The sequence below is a fragment of the Anopheles bellator genome, chromosome 2 (genome assembly GCF_943735745.2).
Source record: "Anopheles bellator chromosome 2, idAnoBellAS_SP24_06.2, whole genome shotgun sequence".
In the NCBI taxonomy this organism is placed as follows: domain Eukaryota; kingdom Metazoa; phylum Arthropoda; class Insecta; order Diptera; family Culicidae; genus Anopheles; species Anopheles bellator.
The window spans coordinates 65,908,204-65,928,306 of NC_071286.1; the positions used below are offsets into that span (position 1 = coordinate 65,908,204).

Below are 20,103 nucleotides of genomic sequence, written 5' to 3' on the forward strand. Positions count from 1 at the left end.
ATTTGTTTATAGGAGGGGGTTTGTCCAGGATTCCTGTCTGTCTACTAACCTCGCACACATTCGGACGCCGGGTCACCGGTAAAGCCTGCCGGACAGGAACACTGTTTCGCGTGGGCACCCATCAGACACTCGGCGTTCATGCCGCACGCGTTCGGTTCGTGGCACGGGTTAACGCACTGCCCGTTGGAGCACACCTGGTCCTGATTGCATTCGTCCGTTTCGGAGCAAGCCGCTGTAAAGGGGGAATGGGAAACGGATCAGCACCCGAGGCTTACGACACTCACGCAGGTTTTCGGGAGATGGATATGAATTTGAGAGCTATACGATTATCATGAGAGCAGGATAGTGAAGGTGCGCACCGACTTTCAGTGGTTGGTGGTCGGTAAACGATTGGTTAACGTTATTCTAACAAACGATTGATCTTTAGTGGGTGCTTAGTTTGTTTCTGGGCCGGTTTACTAATGAATGGGATGAACTTCATGTTTTGCGCTAGTTTGAAAGTGAAAATCTAGAATGCTATGCGATGCTAGTGCTATTCTGTGACGTTTGGTTTAGATTGCTATGATTTGGCTGTTTTCGGTTGTCGAGTTTGATGACGTGGACGTGTAAAGAGTAAGTGGGGCCATTAAAGGCCGTCATTTAAAAAGATTATTCAAAACAATACTAAATACGAAAAACACACTAGAACTGGAAAGAAACGGTCAACACATTAAAACGAAATTAAACGGAAATAAACGGGTCCTACACTCTTCCCTCCGTTCACTTCTCTCGGACTTACGTTTGCAGATCTGCCCGTGGCAGTACGAGTTTTCCGGGCAGTCGCCGGTGCGCTTGCAAGCCATCGGTTTCGGTTTGCATCCGTGATCGAGATCCTTCGGATTGCCCTCGTACCGCTGGCGACAGCGGCAGTTGGCTCGGTGGCTACGACCCGTACATTCCGCGTTCGGACCACAGGCCACGCCGGCGCAAACGTCCCGACACTTGGCCTCTCCGTCCGGTTCGCGCACACATTCGGCCGCCTCGGGACAGTCCGAGTCGCGGTCGCATTCCGAAGCCTTCTTACAGCCTGCCGGCTGATACGGATCGCCCACCAGGCCAGCCGGGCACGAGCAGCGGTAGGAGCCGCGGCTATTGCGACACTTGGCGTTCGCACCGCACGGGCGCTCGCGGCAAAAGTCGATCAGCGAGCAGCCCACCTTCGGATCGCCGGTGAAACCCGGCTGACAATAGCACACCTGGCGGTGGTTCTCGGCCGAGCAGAGCGCATTCGCGCCACACGGAGTCCCGGATCCGGCCCCGGCCAGACAGGCGATCTTGCACGCGTGCCCCTCGCACAGCTTGTCCGACGAGCAGTCCTCGTCGGCGCTACACTCAATCCGCCGACAGATGCCACCAGCGTCACGGAAGAAGCCCTGTTTACACTCGCACACGGACGCATGCTGACGTGCGACACAGTCCGCGTTCCGACCGCACAGCGTCCGCCCGGCGGCGCACGCATTCCGACACTCGGACCGCCCACTGGAGTCCGCCATGCACAGCTCGTCCTCGTCACAGTCGCCGTCCGTGCGGCACTTGAACTCTTGCGTGCAGATCCCGTTGTGGCAGTACTGGAAGTCGGGACAGGTCGTGTTGGAGCGGCAGGTCGGCTGGCAGACGCCCTGGATGCACAGCTGATCGTCGATGCAGTCGCGGTTCGTGGCGCACAGGGAACAGCAAACGCCGCCGGTACACTTCGTCCCGGTCGGGCACTGTCCATCGCTGTTGCAGTACTGGAGCGGGACACAGCCCAGCAGCGGGTTTCCGGTGGTTCCCGCGCGACACGAGCACACGGCCAGGTGATTCTTGGCCACGCAGTCCGCACTCGCCCCGCACGCACTCTTTAGGCCGCACGGGTCGACGCACTTGAAGCCGATGCAGGTGCGACTTCCATCGCACTCGTCCGCCCCGGAGCACTCCACCTTCCGGCAGGCCTTCTTCGGATCTCCGCGAGTCCCGGGTGGGCACTCGCATTGTGGCCGATCGCCGACTGGCGTACAGCGGGCATTCTCACCGCACACACCCTCCCCACGGCACGGGTTCTGACAGCGCCCCGTCACGCACTGCGCTCCCGCTGGGCAGTCCTCGTTGGCAATGCACTCGTTCTCGTCTGCAGCCACCGCCGCCTTGCAGCCTGGTCCTCCGCGGTTCGGATCACCGACGCGCCCTCCCGGGCACGAGCAGAGATGGGTGCCCGGCAGGTTCTCGCACTGGGCGCTCTCGTGGCATGGGTTGGCCTCGGCACACTCGTCGACATCCTCACAGCGTCCACTGCCCGGTGCAGCCCGGTATCCCTGATGGCACACGCAGGTCGCCTCATGGTTCACGATCTGGCACGTACCCCGGCCACAGCTGATCTGCTCGCACGGGTTCACGCAGCGGTTCGTGTCCTCGCTGCAAGCCCGATCCCTGCCGCAGTCCTCGTTGGCGATGCACTCCACCTTGAAGCACCCGATCGTTTCGCGGTCCTGCGCGTCTCCGAGGTATCCGGCCGGACAGTAGCACTCGGCCCGGTGATCCACCACCTGGCACTCGGCGTTCAGGCCGCACTGCTTGGTGGTGCACGGACTGCGACACTTGCCTCCGATGCACGCCAACTCCCCGGCGCACTCGCCATCCTGGCGGCACTGGGTCGGTTTGCGGCAACCCGGACTGGCGAAAGCGTCACCGACGGACCCCTCCGGGCACTGGCAGCGGTATGAGCCGGGAATGTTCTCGCAGACGGCTGTCGCGTGGCACGGGCTCCGGGAGCACTCATCGATGTCCTCGCACCCGAACGGTGTCCCGATGAAGCCCTTCATACAGCGGCACCGTCCCGCCTGGCAGACGCGCTGCGACGGGCAGTCGGCATCGGTGGCGCATCCTGGCACGCAGACTCCAGCCTCGCCGCACACCTCGCCCGGCAGACAGTTGTTGTTGGTGTAGCACACCTTGGCGCAGAAGCCCTGGTGGCACCGCTCGCCCACAGCGCACGCTCCACCCGTCGCACCCGTTTCCGATGAGCACGGCAGGCTGCACTGGTTGGCGACGCACACGTGACCGGGGGCGGCGCACTGGTCCGATGTTTCGCAGCTGGCCGGCACCCGCACGCATCCCTGCTCGGGCGACGGGTTACCTTCGAAGCCGGTCGGACACGAGCAGCGCGGTACGTGGTCGACGCTCCGGCAAAGGGCGTTTGGTCCGCAGGCTCCACTGCCCGTTTCGCACGGATCTTCACACCGGAACTCGATACAGGCCTGGGCGCTTCCACAGTCTCGGCTGCTGCGGCACCCGAGTCCGCACACACCCGCCCCGGGGAGACACGCTTGCCGCTCGCCGCACTGACTGTGGTCCGAGCAAGGCACGGCACACACGTTGCCCGTGCACTGTTCGCCCGCCGAGCAATCCTTCGCGTTGCGGCACGCCACTAAACACTGACCACCGTGGCAGACGTCTCCGTTGCAGTCCAGGTCACTCAGGCAGCCGGAACTCGCGCGGACGCAGCCATCCCTTGCCGAACCGGTTCCACCGGGTACGAACTTGGGCTTGCAGCTACAGACGGGTGTCCGGTTCACGACGGTGCACTTCGAGTTGATGCCGCAGGCGTTGACGCACGGGTCCACACACTTGCCACCGACGCAGGCCGTACTCTCCGGACACTGAACATCGCCGTTGGGGCATTCGCCTTCCGCGCGGCACCCGGTCAATGGGTTACCGATCTGCCCAATCGGACACCGGCACACGTACCCGTCCGGTCCTGGTTCGCAGGTGGCTGACTGGTGGCACGGATTCGGCTCGCATGATTTCAACTGAGTGCATTCGACGTCGGCGATCGGATTTGCCCGGTAACCGGGCGGACACTGGCAGACGGACCGGTGGTTCTCCGCGATACACACCGCATTGGCGCCGCACGTATCGTCCTGGCACACGTCCACGCAGCCATGCGTCATCCGGTTGCAGAGCTGGTGGGCCGGGCAGTCGCGATTGTAAACGCACGGCACGGCCTGGCAGCCTTTGGCGAGATCGTACGGATCGCCCGTGTACGCTCCCGGCGGACACTGGCACTGGGCTCGATGATTGTTGGTAACGCACACAGCGAACGGTCCACACTGGACACCTTCACATGCAGGTCGACATCCGAGGGCACCGCCGGCGCCGTTCGTCACGCAGTGGTCCGACTCCGAGCACTCGGCGCTCGTGAGACACGTATCCTGTTGTTCCGGGCGACATCCGTTCCGGTCGTTCGGGTTCCCGGTGTATCCGGGAAGGCACTGGCAGCTGCCATGGTGGTTCGCCGAGACGCACACCGAGTGCGGCGGACACGTAAACTCGGCGCAAACCGCTTCGCATTTCAACACGCCGACCGCATCCTGGCGACAGGCGGCCACCTGATGGCAGTCCGCGTCGCTCGCACAATCCGGAATCGATGGTTTGACGCACGCCGAAGACACCGGGTTCCAGCGGAACCCGGGTGCGCACTGGCACAGCGGCTTCCGTTCTTCCGCCTGGACCGTGCAGATCTCGTTCACGCCACACTCGACCATCGTGCAGGGATTGGCGCACGCCCGTAGCCCCGTCTCGGTAACCGCACACACCTGGCCGGTCCGGCACTCGCCATCGTCGTGGCATTCGGCCACCAGTTTCGCCTCCAGCTGGCAGCCAACCGTCAGATCGCCCGGATTGCCGACGTAGCCGGGCGCACAGATGCAGCTGCTGCGATGATCCGCCGAAACGCACAGTGCATTCGGTCCGCACTGTACCTTGCTGCACGCGTCCACACATCGTCGCAGCGTCCGGCCCGCTCCGGCCTGGAAGCAGATCTTGGAGCTTTCGCATTCGGCGTCACTCTCGCACTGGCCCTCGGCCACGCAGCCCACCGCCCGGTCCTGGGCGTTTCCGGTGTAGCCGGGTGGGCAAACGCATCGGCCGGCGTCACAGGCGGCCCGTGGGCCGCAGGCGGTCCGGGCACACAGGTCCCGGCAAGCGCCCCGCTCGCAGGCATATCCCGGCGGGCACTGGAGCCCAGCTCCACCCTTGCCCTTGCCGCACTGACAGCGGCGCGGATTGTCACACACGCCCTTCTCGATCGCAGAGCACATCACGAACGGGTTGCCACCGTACCCTGGCCGACACCGGCAGTCGAAGCTGCCGGCCGTGTTGATGCAGATGGCGCCCTCCCCGCAAACGCCGCCCGTCGCCGAACACTCGTCCACGTCGCGACATGCCACGTACGCGTTTCCGCTAAAGCCGCCTGGGCAGACGCACTCGGCCGACGTCAGTGTCTCCCGACACTCGGCGCCCGTTCCGCAGCGCATTCGAGCACACATATTACGCTGTTGTGGCTCGCACAGACCGTAAGGATTTCCGGTGGTGCCCGGGTTGCACACGCACACGTTCTGCACCACGCCATACTCGCAGTGCGCATTCTGGCCACAGCTCGGCTCGCAGGCAGGTGAAGAAACCGCTGAAAGTAGAAAGTGTCCTGATCAGTAATCTGCCTTGGAGGGGTCATCGGAACAGATCGAAGGGTAGTGAAGCCAGGTGAGGGGGGCGACGGGAACGCTAACGGCCACAACAAACCAACGTGATATTCTGACTGGGGACGATATGCTGATCTGGCAGCACTGCCCTTTTTGACATCTGCGCCGATCAGTTGATCGCCGTGTATTTGTAAACAACCGTTACGGAATTCCGATCCGATCCGATCCGATCCGATCCGATCCAATCGCGTCTCGAAATTTTTGGTGCGCAGTAGTACGGTAATATGCTTTCCCGCTCCACCCAGATACTGGCTTCACCACTGATCAGTGCCCATTTGTACCAAAAATGCACGGCCCTGACTTACGTGGCATGCAGATGAGTTCCGGGTTGCCGACGAAGTACGGTTCGCAGACGCACTTTCCGCTGGCTGCGTCACAGGTCGCGCCAACGCCGCAGATCACGCTGTCGCACTTGTGCTTGCAGCGGCCACTGATGCACACCTGCGGATCCGCGCACGGTCTGCTGGCGGAGCACTGGTCCGTGATGCAGGAGCCACCCGGGAACGGATTGCCCATCTCGCCCGGCGGACACTTGCACGTCGGTCCGGCACTGGACACGATACACATCGCCCGCTGGCCACACATGAACCCGTCGCACTCTGTGTCGGGGAAGAGAAAAGAGATTCGCGTGTTATTGGACCCGCCGTGATAGCTTCAGCAGCTCAAGCAGCCCTCTCTGGGAAGTTGTACTTACGGGACACGCAATCACCGTTCGGTCCCTCGATGAAGCCACCCCGACAGCGGCACCAGGCGGCGTGTTTTTCCGGCTCGCAGAAAGCGTTGGCCCCGCATAACAGTCTGGCGCACGGGCTGATGCACGTCCCTCGTTCGCAGGCGAGCGTTTCGGCGCAATCCTCGTTCCGCTGGCACTGGCTCTTGACCGAGCCCTGCTCCAGGATGCAGCCGCCCTTGTACGGATCGCCGACCATGCCGCCCGGGCAGACGCACTTGTAGCCGCCCCGCTGGTTCACGCAATAGGCACCGTAGGCGCACGGATTGTTGATGCACTCGTCCTCATCGCTGCACCCGGTCAACGGGTCTCCGGTGAAGCCGGCCTCGCACAGGCACTGGGGTGGATCGGACGGTGTGCAGCGCGCATTGATGCCACACGGGAACCGCTCGCATGGACTCTTGCACCGATTGCCGTCGTACGCGTCCAGGTAGTACGGAGGTGGACAAACGCACTCGCCGGGTTGGACACACTTCTCGTTCGCGCCACACTCCCGGTCGGCCGTGCAGCGTTTCTGGGCGAGCGTGCACAGCCCGTGGTACGGATCGCCCGAGTAACCGTGCGGGCACCGGCACTCGTGGCCCCCGATCGTGTTCCGGCAGATCGCATCGTACCCGCATGCCTGCGCCTGGCCCTCGGCACACTCGTCGATGTCCTCGCAGTGTCCGTTCGGTTGCGTCCGGAAGCCCTTCGGGCAAGCGCAGTAGCTAACGCCGCCGGTGATCGAGATGCATTCGGCACCGCCGGGACACTTGCCATCCGCGGCGCAGCTGTCCAGCACGCAGTTACCCTCGACCAGCTTGTACGGGGCCGCACACCGGCACTCGGCGCTGTGGCACTCGTCGCACGACTGATACGGGTTACCGTTGAATCCGGCCGGACACTGACACTCGTAGCTTCCGGGTAGGTTCTTGCAGAGCGCGTTCACGCCACACGCCGCCGCCCGCTGACTATCGGAGCACTCGTCCACGTCGCGACACACGCCCTTCGCGTCCCGCCGGTATCCCTGGCCGCATATGCACACACTGTTGCCGCTGTACACATCCTGGACACACTTCTCGCCCGCCGGGCACGGAGCCGTGTCGCTGCAGGCCGGTGTCTGGAGCGCCGATTTGGAGCACCCGCCCGAGTACGGATCGCCGGAGCTTCCGCCCGGGCACTGGCAGGTGTAACCGCCGGGTAGGTTCGTGCAGACGGCCCCCGGTGGGCATGGACTCGCGCCACACTCGTTGATGTCCACACATTGGCCCGGTTGGCCGGTGTATCCTTCGCTGCACAGACACTGGGCGCCTCCGCCGGCCACCAGCATACAGTGGGCGTTCGGTCCGCAGGTGATCGTCTCGCACGGATGTCGACAGTCGTTACCCACGTTCGGCTCGGGGCAGAGGCATCGCCGGTGCGAATCGCACACCGCATTCCCCGGACAGTCCGCGTCCCGGGCACAGGCGACCACGCTGATGCAGCGCACACTCGGATCCGGATCCGGAACCGATCCGGCCGGACAGCTGCACTCGTGCGATCCTTCCAGGTTCTTGCACAGCGCGTTCACCCCGCACGCCCCCTGCCGGCTGCACTCGTCCACGTCCTGGCAGGCGCGCGTGGCATCTCCCGTGAACCCAGCCGGACAGGTACAGCTGTAGCTCCCGGGGTGGTTCGTACAGCGGGCCCCCGTTCCGCAGCGCCCGTTCGGCCCGTGCGCCCGATCGCACTCGTCCACGTCCACACAGCCGGCCCCAATGTCGGCCGGGTTGAACGTCCAGCCTTCCTCGCAGATACAGAACGCTTCCTGGCCCTCGGCCTTGCAGTACGCCTTCGGGCCACACTTGACGTCGGCACACGGGGACTTGCAGTGAATGCGCGGCGGTGTTCCGACGAACCCAGCCTCGCACTCGCATCGGTACGAGCCGGGCACGTTCACGCAGACCGCCGACGGGCCGCAGACTTCGCCGCCCGCCGACCGGCACTCGTCGATGTCCGCGCACACCGAGCCCTGCGGCTCGAACCCGTCCCGGCAGAAGCACTGACCCTCGATGCACTCGGCGTTGTTGGTGCAGTCGAACCCGGTGCTGCACAGCACGTTCACGTCCGCCTGCTCGCAGGCCACCTTCCCGTTCGGGCGGCCCACGTACCCCTGCGGGCACAGACAGTTATAGCCCGGCGACGCGTTCTCGCAGACCGCGTGCTCGCCGCACGGCTTCTCGTACGCCGCGCACTCGTCGATATCGACGCACCCCCGGAACGGGTCGCCCGTGTACTCTGGTTTGCATGAGCATATAAAGCTACCCACCGTGTCCGTGCATAGCGCATTCGCCCCGCATGGATTATCTAGGCATTCGTTTACATCTGAGGATCACGGAAACAGAATCATGTGTGTGTCGGTGTGTGTATGTGTGAGGGAGGTGAGATTAGTGGATGAAGCTAAAGCGCGTACCCGGGTCCCTTAGGTGCACCGACTGCCTGGACAGCAGACAGGGCTGGTTTTTGTCTGGTAATCTTCGACGTCACCACTGCCACGATGCCCGAAAGGTAGGGACTCTGGGACTCCACTTCTACTCCTCTTGAGCTTTATGAGAATTTCAAGGATCAGATCCAGTCAGATCATCGTGGCAGTCGCGAGTCGTCCAGTCGGCACACCAGGGACCCGAGAAATGGGAGCGAATGGTAAGCGTAAAGGAACTAACTTTTGCAGAACAGTTCACCGCGTCCTTCGTATCCCTGCGGACACAAGCATTTGTAGGACCCCGGGAAGTTGATGCACTTGGCGTTCTCTCCGCAAGCGTTGGCCTTGGCGCACTCGTTGATGTCGGTGCACCGGCCGTGGTCCGTCTCGGTCAGCCCCGCTGGGCAGCTGCAGCGATAGCCGCCCGGCGTGTTGGTGCAGAGGGCACCGTCGCCACACGGGCTACCGGAGCACTCGTCAACGTCTGCGAATGCGTGCGTGCGTGCATGTGTGTCGTGATCAGTTTTGGGGCGAATGATGGTTCCAAGTTGTGGTCGATGGTGTTTCCGGTTGGTTAGTAGCGCGCAGGCGTTTCGCGTTCCAGTGCCCGGTTCCAGTGCCGTCCCGTGTTTGTATGCATGTGTGTATGTGTGTATGATCCGTGGTGTGTTTCCCCGTCGTACGGTGTCGATGTTTGATTGGAAGGCAGGCAGGCAGGCGCGATGGCGCGGAGCGTGGAGTGAATGTGGATCGAAAGGGGTTAGAGAGGTTCGATAAGATGCGTTAGTGGTTGAACTCCATACTCCATGACACTTTTAACCCGTTTGACGATGATGATAATTGATAACCTGTTTCTGCTATCATTTTAGCGTTCGACCTCACTCGCTTATCCTTACCGCGGCAGCACTTACCTTGACAGTCCGTCATTGCGTCGCCGGAGAAGCCTTGCTGGCACTCGCACCGGAAGCTACCGACCATGTTCCGGCAGAGCGCGTTCCGTCCGCACGGTGACCGTGCGCACTCGTCGTAGTCGACGCAACCCTGAGTCGAGCGTGCATCCCCGTCGAATCCTTGTGGGCAGTCGCAGCGATAACCACCCTCAAGGTTCGTACATATGGCACCTGGTCCGCAAACGCCGGGCTGAACGCACTCGTCCACATCGACGCACCCATTGTACGGATCGCCGTAGTAGCCCTCCCGGCACTGGCAGGTGTAGTTGCCCGGGAGGTTCACGCACTCCGCGTTCAGGCCACACGCTTGCGGATCCACACACTCGTTCACATCTGCAACCGGGCGAGGTATCAGAAGATCGGTCGTCGGTTCGGGACCGTCGCGAATGTAGCGGATCTTACCTGTACACCGTTCTTCACCGTCGCCCTCGAAGCCTGGTTTGCATTTGCACACAAAGTGCGCTGGTAAGTTGCAACACTCGGCATTTTCCACGCATCGCTGGGCGATGGCCGGATCCTGGCACTCGTCGATATCTACGAAGGAGAGCGAATCAGCGAATCACATTCGTTAGAGCCGGGCTGGGGCCGTCCACTTACCTTCGCAGTGAAGACCATCGCCTTGGTAACCAGGAAAGCACGTACAGGTGAAGCTACCTAGGGTATTTGTACAGTGGGCGAAAACGTCACAGGGTCGGTATTTACACTCGTTTTCATCTGGAATGAAATGGTGATGGTCAGTGGAATTCTTCTGTGAGCAAAATGTGGACTTCGACTCTCGACTTACCCGGAACTTGGCAGTTGCAACCTCCAAACCCATCATTGCAGTGGCAGAGGCCGTCTAAGCACACTCCGTTCGAGCACGCTGTGCCGTCTTTATCACAATCGTCTGTAAGGCAGAAGTGGTGAGTATATAAGCATATCGACCGTAGGAGGCGACGACTCTGGCCGGTGTGTACTTACTTGTACATTTTAACTTATTTCTAAGCTCATCGGAGCCCATATAGCAGTCCGATGTTCCATCACAAAGTTTGGACAGCTCGTACAGCTGCAGGTAGTCCGTGGATTCGTTGACCTGACACCCGAAGTAGCCATCCTCGAGGTTGAGAAAAAACACTTCGTGCTTCAGGCCGAAGATTCCGACGTGCTTCCGTGACGCGGATATCTGTGAGTTTGCCTGCGAAAAACGGAGAAGAAAAAACGTTAATTCAAGTAGGTGGTGAGCCTATACTAGCCTTCTCATCTCAACCATACTGCACTTCAGCTTAAGAAGCTGCTCCAGACAATGGCACGGTTTAAAGCATGCGGCCCCAATAGTTGTTCTATGGCTGTGGTGACCACCTCCGTAAATGGGGTGGTCAATCCATGAAATAGACATTCAATGGAACCAATCAAACACGGGCCGGCTACGCTCCGGAGTGTCATGTTTCCTGGCCACAGAGGTTCGACAGTTGCATTTGGAGTACGAGCCGACACCCGATTCTACTGTTGCCCGTGGCGGCTATGCGTTCCGTAGAAAATTCAAGAAAAATTCAATTTAGGTCCGTTCCAGAGCAGAACCAGAACAGAAAAACAATTTGGAGTGCTGCCTCAAATTAATATCCGGCTGCAAGGGCGCGCTCGAGCGCGCGCGGCCCAGAAGCCTGTCGCCCAGGGCCAAGTCTCTGCCATGAGCGGGCAATCGCAAGACCGCGCCGCGCTCTGGGTGGCGGCTCACGGTGGCAGTAGTATTAACGAATGGGGCGAACGGTGCGTAAAGAACATTCCAACAATTACCCCGCCTAATGTCGAACAGTTGAAAAAGGGCTGACAACGATGACGCGTACAAAAAATCCGAGCCGAGCCAATCCGTGGGGCGCTGGGGAAGGCGATTGCCTTACAACCTGCCTGGTCTGGTCTGGTTGTGGTCGGAGAATGCCAAGTACTCCGAAGAATAGCTGGCGTAACGCGCCGCTCTTCGGCTAACGGTCCTAGAATTCGATTGTAGTTTTGAATTGTAGTCTGCCAAAAACGGGGATAATAGTGGCCACCATCGTCAGCCGGCGGCACTCACGGAAGCTTCCATCCTGCCCGGGGACTACAAATGACCCTTTCTTCGGGCTGACATCTAAATAGGGCCTATCGCTGGCAGGAAGATTCCCTGCCGATCAATCTCCACAGCATAGGGCCGCCATTGATGTCTTGTTGATCATCCGCGCCGACTGCGGAGAGCGCTCATCGCCACCACTCGCCTTTGGGAAACGGATCTTCAATTGTCCAGCGTAACCTTTTCACGTCAAGGTGCATTGATCCTCTCCCGAGGCGAGGTGCCCCTGGGAGAATCCGCCAGCGATCCAGCGATCGATCTAGGAAGCAATCTTGGCAAATATTGAGTGACCACACCGTGTTGTGCGAGCGCAACGAGCTGGTCGATCAGCGCTTGATCATGGAGCGCCCGGAACGCAGAACACAGGATGGAAAGGAACGATAATTGTGTTTGGAGAGTCATAAAACTCATAATCGATTCCTGGCGCGAAAAAACACGACACCGAGAGCGGCCGGCCCAAGCAAACTGTACCATCATTATTAGCACTACGCTGAGGGCCTGAGGTGCTGATGCCATGGCACACAGCCCCGCCGGACATCCTAGAATCAACTCGTTAGCAAAATACACTCGCAGATTCTCGTTTCCCGCAGCAGTCACGGTGGAGTCTGTGCCTCAGAACCAACCGGGCGAAGAATGAATAATAATTGGAATTCGATGCGTCCGATACGTGATGATAGGGTCTCTATTTTGCTAAATGCGAAGTTTAACACTTGTTGAACGCCGCGATCCTCTCTGCGCTTAACGCTCCGCGTCCTCTAGGATAGGCACTGCTGTGTGCTGTGATTATAACTGGTTCCATAATAATATGCCTCGCGAGGTTGAAAAAACGCTAGAACGTTTGAGTTGGCCCTTTTTTTGGGGGGCTAAATGTTGCTCCTTTACGTGTGCTAAGGAAGGAATTATTTTACATGAATTAGCATTCCCTGACAAGAGGCTTCTTTGAAACATCAACTTCTCTAGTACATCTTATTAGGAGTTCTGGAATCGGAATCACGTCGTTTCACCACTGACCAAGGATCCTTGTTCTGTCAATCACACATCATTGGGGAACCTCATTCGTCCAACTCCAACTCCATTCCAGATGCCCGGTACCATAAATCGATTCATTAGCAATACGACATCCCCGAAAACACGATGACGGAATGCCGACGACGGAACAGGGAGGCAGCTTCTTTACAGCACAACACACATCCGTGACATGTTCCATGTCCATTTCACCTCTTTCACAACCGGTGATGATCGATGATGATCGCTAGGCCCGATGATTTATGGAAGTGGCCATAAAACTCTCGTCCGAATCGCAGGGGGTTTGCCAGAGCCAGCAATATAGGCCTGCTGCTCTGCCTCAACGGTTTCGTTTGCAAAACCCGCGTTTGTTCACCGAAATTCACCACCGCAGCGAAAGCACAGGGCCACGCAGCAGTCGGTCGATCTTCTTCGCGGGGGGGTTTCGAGTGGAAGGTTTTTTTTTCTTTCCCGGCGGATCCACGATCCCTAATTATAAACCAATCAAAACGTATCTGGAGGCAAACCGACGTTGCCGGTCTATCGGCTGCACCCGGGCAGATGGTGCTACGAGCGCTTCTGTGAATTGGTTGTCTGCGCTTCGAACAGCGAAAGTTCCAATGAACCAATTTTAACACATGTTATTTCGCGGAACGGCTCAGTTACGACAGCCCGCGAGAGCCTTCGGTGCAATTTTCACAACTTATGGCACTATCTCGCACGGCCGTCTCGAGGCCACTTCCACCCGAGACGACGAGGTCATAACAAGCTCTTTAACGATAGCACTTTGGATGGTCGGATACGTTTACCATAAATTGGTCGATTTTACAAACACGCTTGTGGCCACAGACACATGGAGATTTCACACATTAATGGCTGAACAAACTGCGTACGTTTAAGACCGCCAATAGAGGGCACTTGGAGACCCTCGGGGTTTACTGTATGTAGGTGTTAAAGTTCTGATAGTTTTCCACCCATGGGCATAATATGGGGTGGCCCTTCTAGCCATAAACATGATTGTTTCTCCGTGCATGACCGCCGATTGGTGCCATCCACTCTATTGGAAAGGAATAAGGAATAGAAACAATTGTAGTCGGTGTGCCCTCGTGGGGTCGAGAACCACTGGCCACTTGCTTAGCTAATGCGCGATGCCGTAATGCGTCCGGCGATCGTGCCAGCGTTCCCAGTGCTCCTGGTGATGCTCTTGTTGTACCATAACATCGACATCGATCGGAGGCATCGGGGTCTTTCTCGGCATCGGAACAGTGCATCGGAACTCGTAATGAGTTTTACTGGGCCTGGGCGCACACGAAAAGCTGCAAGTCACTGACGGTCGGTCGGCGTCCAGCTAAAGTAGTAGGGCCGGACCACGGCACCTCAGCTCGGGGCGGATCTTCTCGTCCGGGGTCCGGGAGTGTTTGTTTTATAGTTTTTGTTTACATCGACACCGGACCAAAATTGAAAGACTCACGGAATGAAAACCTCATGCGCCGGCAAAAGGCACCGCGGCGCACCGATCAGATGCCATTGGTTTTCCGACCCGCCGATTGGACGCGACCTCACCAATCACCCGGCAGACACCGCACGGTTAATGATGGTTAATAGACGCCGAAACAATTCCTTCCCGGGGGGGGCAGAGAACACACAGCAGGGAAACAACATTTCATAAACTCATCGGGGCTCAAAACTCATTCCCGACTCCAGATCCTTCGGCGGAGATAACGGCGCTGTGCGCATGTCCGACGATAATCGCGAGCGCACCCGGGCGCACTCTTTCTCCCTAGGGCTCCCTAATCACGAGGGATCCTAATATCTGTTCGGACCGCGATCTCTGATGATTTATTCTGGTTACGACGCCGACCGCTCCGAGAGCGCCCATCGCTTCGATACGCCGTTAAACTATTAGTTAACCTTTCACTCCGACCGCTTCGACTGCACGCACCTATTAGCGGGTTCCCCCGGTGCATCATTCTTGCCAGCAGCAAGAACCCGCCGGCCGTTTGTCCGATCCGGCCGTTTATCGCGGGGTACGTCACGACGTCCGGGGACGCCAGGCTGGTATACGCTTACGTACACCCTTTCTAATTGCACGCTAAGAGAGTCTGGTCAGCAATCTTCTTCGAGAAGTTCCGGGAGAACTCTCGCCCCCTGGCAGAGGCTCGTGGTGGATAGAACGATTATAATTCATTAATAGTCCGCAATTCAGTGCAGCGGTTTAGGTTTTGGGGTCTTTGGAGGTTCGGACCGTTCTCACAGGGCTCAGGAAGACGCTGAGGCGGCCATAAATGGAAGAAAGCGTTAAACTTTAGAAACCGTAACCTTCCGTGATGGGGTGTAATGGGTCTGGGACAGACGAGGGAAGGTACCTAACGGGTTCTAACACTCGACACAGCCCAGGACCCTTCAGTGTTGGAGCACCTCTCGCACGTAGACGAGTTAAATTGTGTTTTAATTTTTTCCTTTCTACTTCGCTTTTCTTCGCACGATTCAAGGCTAGAATTAGGAGGCATCGTGCAGCCTGCGGTCCCGGCGACATCGGAGCCATCATCATGCGTAACGAAACGGCACCGAGGTGACGACACTAATGATCTACCTACCGTCTCCGTGGAGCCGGGCACGTGACGCGCAACGATGCACCAACCCTATTCAAACGACACTCAGCAACGGCAGGTGAGAAATGGTTCGGAACTGCCATTAGCGGCCAGAAAGCCTCACTAAAATTCCGACCGACCGCGCGACACCGTTTGAAGTTGTTTGTGCAGAAAATTACTCCACACACTCCACAATGCCCAAACAATGATAAACGATTGTTTGTGCGGTGGTTCCGCACACTGCCCAAGGCATCCCGTTAATGGGTCGTTTTCTGTTTTAGGTCGTTCAGAACACGGGGGGACCGATGGAGCGATATGATACCCCACCGACGATGGTCGCAACCACCATCCATCCTATCTTCGAATGCAAGGTTTGATAGCAGAAACGTAATCCTGAATAATAATAATCGACCGGCCACGGCTTCTCTACGGTCACCTCGTAGCTCCCCATCGCCGTCATTCAGTCATTGCCAATTGACAAATGACAGTTCGCTTAATGGGTATGATATGGACGCAATTTATTGCTTCATTATGGCGGACTCCTTCGACTTCTCGGGTGCGATCGTACCGTGGCGTGGCGCCAAGAATGTATTTCCACGGGGTGCATACAAATTAATCCTCTGCTCGGTGCGTTGCTTGCGTTCTCCGTTACGGCGTGCCACCGTCTTTAAGATGCGAACCATAACAACAATGATGATGATGATGATGATGATGATGATGATGAAGAGGATGTGGATGATAATAGTCATAATGCTGGTGTCGCTCGCGCAACTTTGTCTTGCTAGGTTCTTAACGCTTAACACCGGGAGAGATGATGCTGAAGGATGCGCCCACCAGAGGGCGCACCAGAGGGCCGCGGATTCAATCTAGCGTCACGGCGTCACTAGGCGGGCCACGGCGGGCACCTTTTTTGCGCTACTCGCCCAGAGAGTTCGAATATTAATCGATAAATTACACGCAGGGTCGATTCGTAGCGCTCGGGCGCGACAGTGATGTATCGTTGGCGCGCAAATTAGATTACGGTGCTCCGACGGCTCCTTCGGCAGGTTCAGGTCCAAGATGCTCCGGGGCGGACCTACGGAACAAATCAACGGGCTGCGAAGGCGCCCTAGAGAGCCCTTAGAGCGCGCTTAAAGTTCGCCTAACGGTAGAAGTTCGATCCATTCGATTCGGCCCCGGACTGCCCTTTTCGCCCGGGGAGTGTAAAACCGATTGTCACGCGACTTGATTGATCTACGCCGGAGTCCGGGAGGGATCTCTACTAGCGTGCCGACGCGAGAACGTGCCGCGGACCGGGGACCCGGGGACGGGTGTCGCGCGCTATTGATTGCATTTAATTACGATTCGCTTTCGACATGGTAATTAGCTGATTCCTATCGGGGGGCCCTCTCTCTATCGTAAAACGTCTGAGACTGATACGGTAAATAATGGCGCCTACAATAGGGCTGCCTGTCCTGCTGTCTGGCTGGCTGGCTCGCTGGTGGACCGTTAGAGAGACCCACGACGGAGGAACATGCTGGGCGCAACATGCATTCTCGGGTCGCGGGACGACGACGAGCTCGATGATGGACGGAGGCGCGGCGCAGTGATGTAATAAACACCGGAGGGCGCGCCGAGAATCGCTGCCGGTTCTTTTCGAGTTTATTAGGAGCTCAGGGCGGCCCAGAGATATTCAGAGGGAGGGATCGTGGGGCTTGAGTTTTTGAGACGAGAATGCGAAACGATAAATTGGACTTTGACGCGACGGCAATGGCTCCGGCAGATATAAGCCCGAGAGGGCCGAATTCTTCTTCGGTCGGGCTTGTAGTAGTTCGGGACCTCTGCCGGTGATCTCCAATTAGTTACCGAAGGAATACCGAGCCCCATTCTACAACAATGCCGGGAATGTGGAAGGCTTTTCGAAGCCAAAAAAGGTGAAATCGTCATCCTCGTCGGCGTCGGCCATTTCTCACTCGATTATGGCCGGCGAAACGTGGCAGAAAAAAAGGCGCACGAACGGACCCAAAATGATGATAAATTGGCATCGGCGCAGCGAGAGTGCGCTAAAAGTAAGCCATCCCCGTACGGCGGGTCGTTGTACGACCCGCAGAAAATTCCACAGAATTGCTCATCATTAAGGTGAGAACCGGATTTTTTACCCTCCTGGACACTTTTGGCCATTTTGCGAATAACGTCTGCTTGCGGGGTTCCGGTGGCCCGGGTTCACTGCTAATGGAGATCGCGTAACATATGAGGAGGGCCGTTTGGGGCCACCGCTTTGCCACCAGCATGCAGGGCAGCAGCAGGCTGGCTGTTCTGGGTTGGAGTTCGAGTTCAAAGTCCGACTCCTCCGGAGATTAGCCAAAGGTTCGTCTTCCGTTTCCGCGGCGATCCGAAACTGGTGGCCCCGATGGCACATCAACGACAAAACGGAGGCCATTAGCGTGTGGGGTTCGGTGCGTGGTCCAGCCACTACTTCCAGCTTGGAGTTCATCAAGCGACCAAGCGACGAACCCGAAAACAATGACCATTCAGAACAGAAGTGGCACATTAATTTAATAAGATCATGAGTGGCAGTGCCCGCCGTTGGGGCAGATTGTGCTGGCGAAGTGCGGCGTTAATCTGCAATCTGTGGAGTACCACGATCAAGATGTGGCACCTCTACGCACCAACAATTTCAGCTCAAGACCGATTGCCCACCGTGTGTTCTCCATCCACAGGAAGATCATTCCCGACGAGGTGAAATCATTAAGCCCTCCGTATTGCTTACACTTAATTTAGAGTACACATTTTGCGCCCGGCATGGGTCAAAAGGAAGAGAGAGAGAGAGAGAGAGCGAAAACCGTTTACGGCTCCGTCGCCACTCTCCGGCAGGAGTTCTTTAATCAAATCCTTGAACCGATCTGTGGAATGCCGCCGCCAGTGATCGCCGGTAGCGCGGCCATCGCGCTCTACTTTATTGGCCGCGACGCGACGCGGCTTGATTTAAGAGCCCGACCATCACGGTGGCGGCACGGTGCACGGAAGAAAAATGGCGTCCCATGCTGCGACGGGGTCGGACCGGCTGGAGTGCCGCTAGCGCTACCGCCCAAGGTCAGCGCGCTATCGCTGAGGGAGCCTTTATCATTGTGGCAAATATTTGCGTAGCGTCGTCGGCATCGTACGGCGTGGAATCCATGGCACTTATCGGAGCGCTGGATCGCTGCGGGATCCTCTGGGACGGCCACCTCTAGAGACCTTCAATTTGCGTGCGCGCGCCCGTCGTGCGTGCATTCTTGTGGGCCGGTGGACCACCAAATTCCCCGGCCACCGAGCAAACCGACCTACCGCCGATCGAAGCTTCTTCTTGCCCGCCCGAAGAAGATATCAATTATTCAATTAACTCATTGCACGACGCTCGACGGTTTAGTTAATTATAGGGGCATCGCGTTCCGGTAAAGGCGGCACGGATTCATCGACGACGATAAGTACAAAGTACGTAAACCCGAACCCGGCACGGAGCAACCAGAGCGCCATTTCGAGCGAACCGGATCTGGTCTTTGGTTACGGGCGACAGCAGTACTGTGTGCTCTCAGGCGGTCGCCGATGGGGTTTCGGGTGTGATCGCAAAAAGTGAAAGTCGATGTCGCGGATCATACACCTAGGTGGAAAAGGAAAGTGAAATCCCTAAAGTGTCGTAACGCCTGCGGTTGGTGTGTATGCAAACGAGCAACTCGATATGAGTCGGGGAGTGCTCCAGCTTGCAGAACAACATGACCCACGCTTCGAGGTCAAACTGGTTTTGAGGTAGAAATTGCATCAATGTGAAATTCATTGCGCGAACTTGGACGCCTTTTCCAAGATCTTGGTGCCTCTCGGAAACCGTTACCAGATTGAATTCAGTATCGAACCTACGAGCCTGCACCGTTCCGTTCTAGGTTCAGTTCTGGACGTGTTGGGGAGCTTTGCTACCAACAATCGCGATTTGCTGCTTTCACCAGCAATTTGATGCCAGCAATCCGATAAAGCCATTACCGGCATAAATTCGCGCTTAATTCGTTCATTCGCAGCATAATTATGGGGTCTGACCGCTACCGGTGGTTCCTTCAGGCTAAACCGTGCGTGAACCGATACCATCGATACGGGGCGGTTTTCGTTTTGGGCTAGTGTCTGCGATCTTTGTGGATCGCGCGAAAAAATCCAATCACTGCCCCACACATATGCGCGGTGCTCCACCTCTGACAAATATCAATTAACACCTGAAATTATTCAATTTTCTGCTGCTGCGCCGCTATTCCTATTCGCCAACGAGCGCCCGCCACGGGCCAATGATCCGATGGAGGCTCCGGCCAACACTTTTTATCAACGGAGGACGCTCCGCTGCGCGCTGCGAAGGAAATTGAAAATTACTCAAAGTTCAGATCATCGCGGACGTCGATTGACGCCCGCGAGGGGTGTTGCCTACAGCGCCAGCGCCGCGTTGGGTTGGGTTGGGACGAACATCGAAACAATGTGGCCTTTTACGTTTCGTGTGCTCCGGTCAATATTCTTTCCCGCAGAGTGGCCGCCTCTTCCACTTCTCTTCAAGCACCGCGCCAGGTCGAGCGCAGGTTCAATGTACCGCAGAATCCACACCTTCTTCGTCCTCTTCTTTCGGCACGGCACTTCTTAGCGCCTTCGGCTTGAGTCCAACACCCTTGATGCCACGCTTCTCAGCGCGCCTGGACGTACGCTTTTTGTTTATTCTAGTTGCGGACATTAACCGGGCAGAAATAGTTATTAACTAATGAT

At 57.7% G+C, this 20,103-nt stretch overlaps 1 protein-coding gene across 1 annotated transcript in view; it reads right to left on the reverse strand.

Moving 5' to 3' along the window:
• LOC131207891 (uncharacterized) overlaps positions 1–20,103 on the reverse strand; it is an 86,108-nt gene that overhangs the window by 38,877 nt on the left and 27,128 nt on the right. The window contains exons 3-12 of the mRNA XM_058200523.1: positions 10,636–10,849; positions 10,460–10,561; positions 10,273–10,389; positions 10,078–10,209; positions 9,637–10,008; positions 8,967–9,209; positions 6,250–8,628; positions 5,861–6,154; positions 779–5,479; positions 50–232 (exon numbers count right to left, since the gene is read on the reverse strand). Coding sequence (XP_058056506.1) covers positions 50–232; positions 779–5,479; positions 5,861–6,154; positions 6,250–8,628; positions 8,967–9,209; positions 9,637–10,008; positions 10,078–10,209; positions 10,273–10,389; positions 10,460–10,561; positions 10,636–10,849 — 8,737 coding nt within the window. The remainder of the gene's footprint in view (positions 1–49; positions 233–778; positions 5,480–5,860; positions 6,155–6,249; positions 8,629–8,966; positions 9,210–9,636; positions 10,009–10,077; positions 10,210–10,272; positions 10,390–10,459; positions 10,562–10,635; positions 10,850–20,103) is intronic.